The sequence below is a fragment of the Macrosteles quadrilineatus genome, unplaced genomic scaffold (genome assembly GCF_028750875.1).
Source record: "Macrosteles quadrilineatus isolate MER2022 unplaced genomic scaffold, UCM_ALF_1.0 Scaffold_6__1_contigs__length_79288215, whole genome shotgun sequence".
NCBI lineage: Eukaryota > Metazoa > Arthropoda > Insecta > Hemiptera > Cicadellidae > Macrosteles > Macrosteles quadrilineatus.
This window is the reverse complement of record NW_026542599.1, coordinates 22,132,593-22,145,075: the sequence shown is the minus strand read 5'-3', so window position 1 is coordinate 22,145,075 and position 12,483 is coordinate 22,132,593. Positions and strand designations below refer to the sequence as shown.

The following is a 12,483-nucleotide window of genomic DNA, read 5'->3' as shown; positions in this document are numbered from 1 at the left end:
TGATCAATGAGAGGTGTATTTAAACAGTTTTACAGTATATTTAAAGAACCGCGTTACTATCCACTGAATTCTTATCCCGTTGCAAAGAGCGGACAGAGCAAACTAGTTTAAATTAAATCAACACTCAGATCGTTAGTATTCTTACTTAGAAAATTCCCAACTTATTTGCATGTTCTTTGAAAATATTCTTTTATACAATACTTAACTGACTGTGTCGTCGGTACCTAGAACGGTATTTTGCCTCGCCAACGAACTGCCTTCAGAATCCCGATCCGCTGTCTCCTCTTCTCTTCTTCTCAGTCTTAGGTCTTTTCTGATTTCGTATCTCCATCTCAGCTTTGGCCACCTACTCATGGACCTATTCTGATATCATTTTGACTAAGAAGTCTTCCTATTTCCATACTACAAGTCTATCTCATCCTACTGATTCTTACCTCATTGTTACTCTAGAAACAAACAAACAACATCCACGCTTAGCTATTTCCACACCAGTTGGGAAACTGTTTAATCAGTACGTTCAAACAAGATGGAACAGGTAACAATCAGGGGTGTTTACTGTCGCTGAGGGCAAAGGTCAGAGTGCCCGTCGTCCACCTGGGCACTACTCGGGCAGTAGAGCAAGGAGAGATTGCGACACTATTGTGTGTTCGCGTGCTGCGGTGGGCAACTGGGCATTACACGGCGAGCTGGGCATGCGGTTTGCCCATTAACTACTGCACTGCCACATTCACCGCATGCAGTGGTGTGGTCAAGAAAATATCCCATTCATCCACAGATTTTCTCTTTACGTTTTGACTCTAGTAATGGGGTAGCAAGTTGTTCATTTTTCAACAGTAACCTTTAATTAGTCGCCAAGTCTGGATTTGAAAGTCTATCATAAAAGTTTAAAGTTTAAAATGCTGTATTTCTAGCAAGTATGGGGTTTTTCAACAAAATCGGCCTAATAAGGGGGCGTGGCTCGTCTAATAGTGCGGCACTTATGTAATAAATAACTGAGTTCAAATCCACTTAGCCACCAATGACTTTTACTTGATTTTAGGCTTTAATTTCACTTATCCGACACACAAAAATTGACATTACTTTCAAGTGAACTTTCCATGTTTAGAGATCTCCCTTTTACTTAATAGGATCTTTTTATAGGGGATAAATGAGTGAGTATGGAAGGGATGGATAACTTTTGAATTTGATGTTAAGCTTTGTTAGATACCAAAAGTAGGTGATTCTATGGTCAGGATTATAAGGAAGGTCATTGCAAACTGGTTCATTGTAAAGATTTACTTCAGTGAAGTACAAAATGCAAACCGTTATTCCACGTTAAGTTACAGCGTGGTTTTCACAGGTATAATTTATCACCTATATTGAATTATAATTCTTTGTGCTGAAGAGGTATACAGTAAAAGATGGCCGCGCGTTTGCGAGAGCACTGTCCAACGTTTAGGATTCATTTATTTATTTATTTATTTCCCCAACGGATTGCACCTTTTTACAAAATGTGTGTATACAATATGAGATGGCATTTGCAATAGTACTAACTAGAAAAGTAATAACAATGGTAATAACAAAGTGATAATAAATAGTAATAGCAAGTAATAAGTTCATTGCAGCAATCCACTTTTGAGGCAATCAATACTAATTTTAAATTGAAAATTTCAACATCAAGTGCATTTTTGGTCTTAATTTTCGTCAGTTCAACGTCACAGTCACCTCCGAAGATCACGCCTTTGAGGCCAACTTTGACGGTGGAAGATTATCATGTTCATATTTTTGCTTTCAGGCTTAGGTGACGTTTTTAAGTTTACATATACGATATATTTCTTCTATTTTACAAACTTAAAAATTTCAAATTGATTTCAAAACTTACTAACCCAACCAAATTGAACGACAGCCTTTTCCCCTTAGCCTAAAAGTTAACCAAACAAAACTCTCCGCCACGAGATCGCTTACCGAAGATTACCTCAACAAAAACTATCTGTTTACATTTGTAACGTCTCAATTTAGCGTGAAACTGCGCGACGAGCGGCAAATTGAGCGTGTCAAGAGCTGGAGCGTGACGTCACGGAAGTGGCACGCCACGCCGAAAGGTCAAGCTTATGTCACACGTTGCGACGTGATGGTGGTGTGAGGCGTGACAGAAGTAGGCTGTGTGAATAATAACACTGGGTTGAATATCTTTGGAGTACTTTAAAACTTGTATTGTGTTGATTGGGGGCTTGTTTAGAGAGAATGGGTACTTCAATTCAAGACAGCAATACACATTATTGCTTGTACAATTGTTCTATACAGTTTTTACAAGCTAAATAACTAACTTCCAATCATGGTTTTGGTGGAAAAATTTTCTTAATTAACTATTCAATATGTTAATGCAAGTTTTTCATGAGTGGTTGAGGCAAAAAAGTATTTATTTATTTTTTTCCCCTATGATTTCTAGAACATCGTTTTTGTAGAAGTCATAGTGAATCTGTTTAGTTAAAATAGAAATAATAAATAAATAACGAAAATCAAATATTCATCTGTAGATTCTAGACATTAACACTCTTTAAAAAAATTTTGTCTAATAAAAGAGACGTTAAAAAATGTTGTTCCAATATCTCAAGCCGTTTCAATATGACGTTTTTTCAACTTGGTTAGTATATTTGATCAAATATTTGAACATAGCAGAATAACTAATCAATACTTGTTTGTTTCAGAGAGCAACAATGGGAGTAGTCAGGCCAGCAGTGACGGCTCTATTGCTGCTGGTGTCAGCGGTGCATCCTGAGGAAGACAGATGGAGCAAGCCAGCCACAGCGGAGCGACGTCAGGGCGACTGGGTGCCTCTGACTTGTGCCAACTGTCGCCCCGTGGACCAAGGAGCGCAGGGGTCCAACAGTCTGCCTAGTGTTCTCACCCCTCCACCACGAGTAGAGGAGGCCAGACTGCTGCCACCCCCTCCACCTCCTCCTGACGGACTGTTCCAGACAGCTGCCACAGGATTCTTGCAGCAATACACTCAGCAACAGCCCCCACCTCCTCCCAGGAAACCACTGCAGTTCTTGCAAGAGACATCTCCATCCATTAACAGACCGCAAGCTCAATTCTTAAAGTCCAATGGTCCTTTGAACCAAAAGGCTCAAGGCTTTTTGCAAGAACCCAGTTCCGAATTCCAGCCTCCACCTCAGTCGAACAGGCAGCCACAGTTGATCAATTTCAATCAGCAACTGCTTGCCGAACAACCTTACCTCAACCAGCCGTTGTTCCTTGGACCTCAGTTTGTAGCTGCTCCGTTCTTCCCACAGACAAGCATTCCTCCTCAGAATGTTCAACAGATAAACCCGGCTCAAGTTCAGCAGCAGAGTCCATTGTTGCCGAATGTACTTCCTGCCAACAACCAAAATTTCCAAGTAGCTGCTGATAGACCTGTATTTCTGCAACAAATAACTGCAGGAAATCCAGAAACTCCGACTGAGAATCAACAAGCTGTCAGTCAAACGCCGGCTCCTCAACTCCAATATTCGGTAAATGGCACTGACAGTCAAAAAGATGAAGGGGAAAGAGAAGAAGTCCAGCTATTGTATGTTCCAGTAGAGACACTCAACCAAAGGGCGAGAAATCTTGGTAAGCAAAAGTCACTAGCTTCAAACCAGGGTGTGGCTGCACAGACAGTAGGAGCAGAAAGCAATACATTCACTAGCCCTGGACAAAACTTTGCCTTTTCTACTAGGAAGCCCCATTTTGAAGATCAAAACAACTTCAATACACAATTTCATGCATCAAAACATCAACATGTAAAACAGCAGTTTCAACAGCAGCTTCCACCAGTCGACCAGGAAAAATTTAATAGCCAAATACACACTGTAAGGGAGCAGTTCAATGTTAACCAAGGGGACAAATTCTTGCAGCAATCATTGTCGAAAAATCAAGAAAACCTTAGGTTAGAAACTCAGAATACAAAGCAATTCAACCAACCAGCATCTCAGTTTCAGGCACAGTTTCAGCAAGATCAAATATTAAATCCACAGTTTAACACACATCAACAAAACTCACAGTTCCATCACCATCAAACTCACAATGTTGGTCAGCAGCAGCAGCAATTCCGAGCTCAGCAACAGCAACAACAACAACAACAACAACAACAACAACAACAACAACAACAACAACAACCACCACCACCAATAAATCAATTTGCCAGTTTTAACCAGGACGTTCAGCAAGATCAGGCCAATTTCAATGCACAACAATTGAATGGAAACCAGCAGCTGTCTGGACAGTTCCAAAACAACAACTTCCAACAGCAACCAGTTCAGCATCAACAAGAGGCGATTAACAGCCAAGGGCTGACAAGGCAGCAATTCAACCAGCAGTTCACTGATCAAAACCAACAGTTCCTTCAGCAACACTTACTACAAGTAAACCAGCAACCGCCATTGCCAGGAAAGGAACAGCATTATATCAATCAGCCAATTACATTGAATCCTGGTCAACCGCAGATTCAGCAATTTGCAACCCAGCAGGCTCAACCTCAAGCACAGTTTAATGTACCTGAATCTCAAACTGTTGCTCCTGCAGTTCAAACTAGACAGCCCATTACTCTTGCACCTGAACCAGTAACTCAAACAATACAGCCAGCAATTTCACAGCAATCAAAGACCCAGAGGTTTAGAAATCCTCAAGTTGAGGGCTCTAAAAACACACAGCGCGTACAAGACCATCAGCACCGCCGATTCCCAGAGGATTACCAAAAACAATCAGAGGATAGGGCTAAATTCGCCCAGGCATCTACAGTTGGGACGCAAAGTTCTAATGTTGAACTAAGACAAAACCAGCAACAATTCTGGTCCAACCAAAATCTCCCAAACAATAAATTTGAACACGAAATTTCATCTTTCCAGCCTGACCATCATTCAGTTTCAAGTGTGGCCCCACCTGCGTCAACATCACCACATCCACAGACCACACTAGCTCCTAACCAACCACCATTGTCAGTTTATATGGAAACTACTGAGAATACTAAAGTAAACGATGTTTTAAGATTGCTGAAAAATGCTAAATCAATTCAAGTCCTTGATACAATAGGGCCAGATTCTCCTCAGGTATTTGTTGGGCCATCTAATTTGAATGCACCTGCTGGTTACATTAAGTTTGAACTTCCTTACTTGAACTCGCTGGATAGTAACAGAGTAGAGAGAAAAGTAGACAAATTGCCATTTTTCGTGGCGCCTTTGAACTTTAACCCACCGCCTGGTTATTCTAAAATACCATTCCCAGCTCCTCACATAGGTTCCGTAGTTGTATCAAATGATACTGTATTGAGAACTGCTTTTCACGATAAACCTTTCTTCAACGAACCCGCACTAGCTTCAACATCAGAGAGGTACTCTGATCAGTACACCTTACCAGCTCAAATTTCTCCCATTAGCCCACAGTTACCGCCATTGATAAACTCCCTGCAAGACGAGATCTTCACTGGAACATCCACACCATCATATTCTTCAACAACTGATGAAGCTACTACATCGAACCCAGTAACTTATACAACCCCGTCTTACAGGGGTCGAGGTACCAGCCGGGGGTCTCAAAGAGGTTCATCAGCCTATACAACCTCAACCTCCCCGAGTAGAAGGCCACAGGCTCGTACAAGGCGGCCATATGATGGGCGACCTTACTCTCGACGTCAGCCTGTCACAACACCTTCTACAACTTTAGAGCCTTCGACAGAAACTCCAATCCAGCAGTACACTCCAAAGCCAGAGCTAGCCTTCAACAGTCAAGATTATTCAGTACAAAACACTGCTTCTCCCTTACAGACACAGTCTGTTAACAATCCTTCCACATTGCAGCCTGGCTTTACTGGCACATACTATAATGAACAATTTATTGCCAATGTGCCTACAGGAAATCAATTTTCTGGACAGGGTGGACAAAACATTCAGCAAGAGACAGTTGTCGACAATGGACAAAACTTTCAGCAATATCAGCAACAGCAAAACAGTTATAATGGTCAGATAACAGCAGAAACCACTGCAGTTCCCACAGCGGCTACATCTGAGGTGCAAGTAGATGATCAGAGTTTTAGGACTCAAAGGCCAACAGGGTCTAGAAAAGATTCCCTGAGACATCACCAGAGATTCAGAGGTAGACAACGACTTACCACTTCAACAACCACTGAGAACTATGAACAGCCCTCTGAACCTGCACAGAGCCACTTCACACAACACACAAGCAGTGGCATGGTTTACCAAAATGTACCAAATAGACACCATCTAAAAAATCATGATCAAAGTAGACTGGTTGAAAATACCCACTTCACAGCCAGTGTACCCCAACATGCTGTTCAAACCGAACGAGCTGATGTTGGAATACAGACCACAGAAAAAGTCTTCCCCGTTCAACATGAACAGCAATTCATTCAACAGCCAGTAGACAATGTGCAACTCAAATCTCAGATAAGTACACAATTTCAAAACCCAGCTGTATCTCTGGGAGACGATCAAGTCATAAACCAAGACAATCTACAACATCAATTCCAGTTGGCACAAGCACAATTTGCCCAACAAAACCAGAATATTCAGCAGTCAAATGTCAAAATCAATCCCCAAGTAAATGGATTTGATTACGTACCAGCAACACAGCAGAATGTTAAGTACGAAAATGACAACTTCCAACAAGAAAGATTCACACAAAATTCAAACCTTCAACTTGCTCAACAAGGAAATATAGGTCAATTTCAGTCGGAGAGACCAATTACGAACCCAGTTGAACAGACATATTTTGATCAACAAAACCAACAAGAAAGACAACCAACAATCCAAGATGTCCGTAATCAGTATCAATACATCAATGAACAAAATATTCCACCAACACACAGTCAACAAGAGGGAACAATAAATGGTGTTCAAAATCACCAGGCCGAACAAGCCTCAACGATTGGTCAGTTTGGACAGCATGTTACTGAAGTTAGTAACTCTTCTCCTCAGGAAACACCAATACAAACTCAACAACCTGAAACAGCAACATCCCAGGTAGATGATGCCAACAACGCTCAACATAACCAACAACGACTTGTAAAGTACAACAGGCCACATAGTAGAACCCAAGTAACAGGTGATTCCTCTCAGGCTGATGGACAAGCACCAAGAAGAGGTCAGTTCCATTACCAATCTGCGGACGATGTACCCAGCACATCCGAACCAGCTACAACTAGAGCATCACTGGTACGAGTGAGAGGGAGAGTGCGAAACAGGCAGCGGGCATCGACAAGAGTGACAACAACGACAGAAACACCAAACTACCCATCCACATACCTGAACAGACAGAGGAACACGGCTGAGAAGGAAGAAACACAAGAATATGTGCCAAAGAAACGTGTAACGTATAGCAACCGACAATCGGTCAGCTCCTTCAGACAGAACGTTAATAAGGAGGAAGACAACGAACAGAGCTTTACAGAACCAAACTATGCTAGCACTGACAGACAGTCGACTGCTGACAGGTATGTTGACAATACAGAGATTTCAACCACCACTACTGAAGCCACTACCAACAAACCAAGAAGGTACCAGCATATTCTCAACAGGAATAAGGTGCGACGTGTAAGGCCAACTAATACTCCATCAACTTCCGGGTCATATGGAACAACTAAATTTTTACTACCGACAACCACACCACCAGTCACCCGTCTCCCAGCCAGCAGGGGTAGGATAAGGAAGCCGGTGAACACCAAAACAACAACCACTACTGAGTATCCACAAGTAAACAATTGGAATGACAGAGATAATTTCGCTCCTTCTGCAGGAAGCAATGAGATTTTGGAACCTTTGTACCAAACAAAAGACAAAACTCAGCAGACCTTTGGTTTCCAGCGCACACCTGTAGCTCCACTAAAAACTACTCCGAAGCCACAACCAGTAGCTGAAGAAGATGATGACTACTGGAGCCAAGCTGTTACGATCCAACAGAGTACGAGTTTTGACTTTAAACCAGAAGGGTCTCCAGTAACACCACCGTCGTTCCAAGAAAACCGAGGTCAAGGAACATTCGCTCCCATCTGGAATGGGCAGATTGAACTTCAAGACGGGAATTACTATGATATTTTCAGCCAGCAACAAATAGCAAAGAACGCTCAGGACCAAACACCGTTTTCATCTGATCACCAGAAAATAGTGTACACTGATATCAAAAGTAGGATTCCGATAGGCAAAGAAAACCAATACAGTGAAAAAAGCGAAGTACAAAAGCAAAATGCAGAAGAAAATTTAGAAGAAGAAAAAGTATATCCTGTTTATAGGGAGGTTGTTAAGCCAGCCGAGACACTACAGGAAGAGACTTCACAAGTTGTGGCTGACGTTTACGAAGGTGAAAGGAAAGCAGTTCATGAAAAAGACGCCTCAGACCTGTCTGAAAACAATGATGAAAGGAAAGTTCAGTACGAAGAGTCAGCCAGTTTTGAACCTGAACATGAAATAAAAGAAGGAGCCCTCAAGCGGAAAATTATTGCAACTCACCCAGGCAAAAAGGTAAGAGATTTTAGCACTGTAACAGACTTTTAGGAAATATACTGGATTAAAGTAGGCCTACACTATTATAATTTTAATTGTCTTTCATATAAAAAAATAAACTTATCAAAGAGAACTACACTTTTTTTGGATCCTAACTTTTGTAGAAATTAATCTCCATTGCTATAGTTAAGTTTATTTTATAAAAAAAATTGGTTGGTCAAGAAACTGGCCATAGAGTGCATAAACCTCACCATTTTTCTATTTACAGTTTTTTGGGCTCAAATTTCAAATATACCCTTATTAACCTGAAAAATATGAGTGTACATGGTCAGAATAGTTCATGCAAAAACAGAAAATTATTTAAATAAAAGAAAATACATAAACGCAAAGCCGACAGCAGATTCAAAGAATTTAAATTTCCTAATCAAATCAAATCATATCATTTGTCTTTTGGATTTTTACAAATCATTGACAAAGTCATCACATCAGCCTATGTATAGGCCTACGTCATATACATACATACTACACATCTACAATAGTATAGGATTAAGTATCTAGAGGATGTAAAAATTAAAATGATAAATTAACTTAACTTTTTTTTCTTTTACGCTATCTTTAATAAAACATAAAAACATTTGAGAGCTTAGTAAATTTCTTAAAATGAAGGGAAAAAAATAAAAAAAAATAATGAAATAATATTAATTAGGAATAGTTAAATTCCAACAACAGTAATTAAATGCAAACAAAAATTTGTTCAAGTTTTTTTTTGTCAAGAAATCAAAGAAGTTAGACAAATTTGTGTAAATCATTTAAGAAACTAAATTTTAAATACCTCTAAAAATCTCACGTAAAATACAATATAATAATATTAAAAGATAATAGTAATAACATAAATAATAATAATAATAATAAAATAAAATAAGTGCAAAGATTACATTATGTTAAAATTTGATTTTACCAATTTTTAAAAAGTCATCTAATATATAAAATGGGTTATCTAGTAACCAATTATATCTAGTAATTTATGTAAGTTATCTAGTAACCAATCCTACCTACATAAAACAATTTTTACTAACTAATTAAAATATGTTAGTCATTTCTGATTTGCATTACTAGACAATAGTGTACTGCCAAGCTAGAATATTTCATTTATCCTCGTGATTTGCAGCGAATTAACTTTAATTTTGTATTTCTTAAGAGCCTAATCTTCATATATTTTGATAACTTACTCATATGTATCAGTTATGTGAGATACTCATGTAGAACCACAAGTGCTGCCTTGAACTCATACTAGACATAGTTGGTTTGAGACTGTATTAGTTATATTAGAGTTCCCTTGTTTAGGTTCATTAATTTACTAAGCTACAGTATACTCTATTGTGCTCTAGGGAGGCCGCAGACGTGGTAGCTGGGTGAGAGTGCGAGTCCGCAAGCCGCAAGACATGTTCGAGACAGCCGAGTCACAAAACCTGGCCAGCCTATCAGAGAACGCTATCCAATCAGTGTCGAAGACGGTCGGTGAGAAAGCAGCATGGACACCAGAGCCTGAACCGGTCACCGAAGCTCCACAAACAACTGTCATCTCGGAGGTGGCTGAGGAGCCTGTTGAAACCATCAACTTTGAGGACGCCCTCAAGAACATGCTGAAAGAGTTCATCACAAACCCCGAGGAAGAAAAGGAAGATGGAGAAATCGTTAAAGAGAACACAAACTCCACTTCTGTAGAGTCTGAAGAATCGAAACTGGTAGAAAACAGTTCAAGTGCTGACAGTGATGTGAAGACAGGTGAGGTGGAAAATGATGGATCCAAAACCAAAGAGCAAGAAGAAAACGCTGATTCTGAGAGGTCAGAACAGAATAAAGACGAAGTAAAAACCGTTCTTCCTGAGGTAACGACTGAGGTATTTACTCAGGAACCGACGACGATTTTCCAACCAGTTGAAAACGCCGAGACCACAATAGAACCCGAAGTAACGACTTCTAACGACCAAGCACCAAAACCTAGGGTTTTAGGTACATCAACGACTACACAGATCTCCTTAGAAACAGAAATCTGCTACAGGGGTCGCTGTGTGAAGACAAAAAAAGGCGAAGCTGACAGTGACTTGTTAACAATGGAATAACATGTATCGAGGCCAAAAAGATTAGTCACAACTATTTGTAAAAAGTGATGACATGGACACAAACTAGTGCGATTGTTGATGTAAAAATTATTTATTGTAAGATGAAGATATTTCAGTCGTGTGCTACATGTTGAATGTAAAGTGTACCATAGAACCCACAAGATTTCAACTTACTTTTCTGGACATGACTGATTGTATTATAAGCTCAAGTGTTAGTGTTATTATTTATGTTTAACAAATTAAGATATAGCTTTAGTTATTCGATTGTAATGATATTCAAGACAAGTGTACTGAATATGTGTAAAATAAAGTGATAATTTGTATAAAATTAAACTAAAGAGTTATCACTCTGATATTCCTTTAAGTTTTGATTTGTTATTCAAAATTTATTCAAAATCTTAAACTTTCTTACCGGAGCTTCATATGTTTGTTATTGTGGTTTATAATAAATAATACTTTTTGTGTACAGACTAAATAAAGTACTACAAGCTCATACAAAATAAGGCATGACATGTTTCATCTATATATTAATTTGAAACTGTTTTTCTTTGTCATAGCTATTTTGAGAGAACGGCTGGGTGTAGAAACTCGGTAGAGGTGTCTAAAGAAAGGTCTTGGTCTGTAGATGAGCCATCAAAAGAGAAACATGGTGAATTCCCTTGGGGCTCTGCCCCAGTGGCCTTTAAATTCCCATCCCATGTTATTCTTATGGAGGAAAACGGGGTTTTTGTCACAGCTAATTTGAGAGAACGGCTGGGCGTAGAAACTTGGAAGGGGTCTCTAAAGAAAGGTCTTGGTCTGTAGATGAGCCATCAAAAGACGAATGAGGTAAATTACCTTGGGGCTCTGCCCCAGAAGCCTTTAAAGTTGCCTCTTCAGATTTGTTTACATTACGACCATATGCATAATTCTACACTACTTTTTAATGAAACAGCTGTTAATATTTAAATTGTGATTTGTTGAATTTTTCAAAATGAAGTACAGTATTTGCAATGGGTTTTTCTGATTTTAAATTGGATTTTCTTCTGCATCGTGTCATGTTTTGCAATATAGTCTAATGTTCTATTACCAAATCAGTGAAAAATCCTAATATCACAGTAACTGTTAAAATTATTTCTTTTGGAGTTAACTTATAGCTATTGTATGGGTTGGTTTCTGCCTTTTTTACAACTTCTTGGAGATTGTACGTAGGTGATATTTGTTGGCATATTGCATCTGTAGACGAAACTTGGGTTGGTGTAATTATTACAATGGAAAAGAGCGAGAAATCCTGGACAATTTGATATAGGCAAAAAAAAAACTGAATTAACACTGTTCTACATTTCTTGAGCAATCATTGAAATAATCGATTTGCAAACAATGGAATCATAGAAAAAGTCATAGAACACAACCAAGTAGAAGAAATAGAAATAATTTATTTTTCATTTATAATCGTTGTCATAGACAACCTAATGCGGCTATAAGAGGGAAAAATTTGTAGAAAACACTAAAAAAACAAGATAAGCTTTTTGAAAAAAGATATTTACAAAAGATTTTGTTTATATCTAACTGTTGTGTAGATCGTGAGTATTTCCATAAGCTTTGAGTCGCCTGTAATGCTTCACAATTGCTCGAATTCGAGCAACAGGTACACTAGTATATTTAAATTGGAAAACTGTATTTAATAAAATAACAGCAATGTTATCAAACTTCACTGTTGCTAAAATGTCAACTAACATATTTATAACAAGTAAGAAAGACAAAATTTAAATATTAATAATAAAAATCTACCATTATTTAAAGCACACACAGGTTTATAATTGTGATAGATTCCACACAAAAGGATTAATTCAACTGTGCAAGCCTTTTTCCATCCAATAAAAGAGTGAAGAAAGAATAGGTCAAGC

General features: G+C 38.9%; 1 protein-coding gene across 2 annotated transcripts in view; it reads left to right on the top strand.

The window, feature by feature from the left end:
- Positions 1–10,950, top strand: part of LOC128996324 (uncharacterized) — a 42,161-nt gene extending 31,211 nt beyond the window's left edge. For both annotated transcript variants that reach the window (XM_054421576.1, XM_054421577.1), the window contains 2 exons: positions 2,688–8,492; positions 9,863–10,950. In XM_054421576.1, coding sequence (XP_054277551.1) covers positions 2,697–8,492; positions 9,863–10,597 — 6,531 coding nt within the window. In that variant the 5' untranslated portion in view covers positions 2,688–2,696 and the 3' untranslated portion in view covers positions 10,598–10,950. The remainder of the gene's footprint in view (positions 1–2,687; positions 8,493–9,862) is intronic.
- The last annotated feature ends 1,533 nt before the right edge of the window (positions 10,951–12,483 follow it).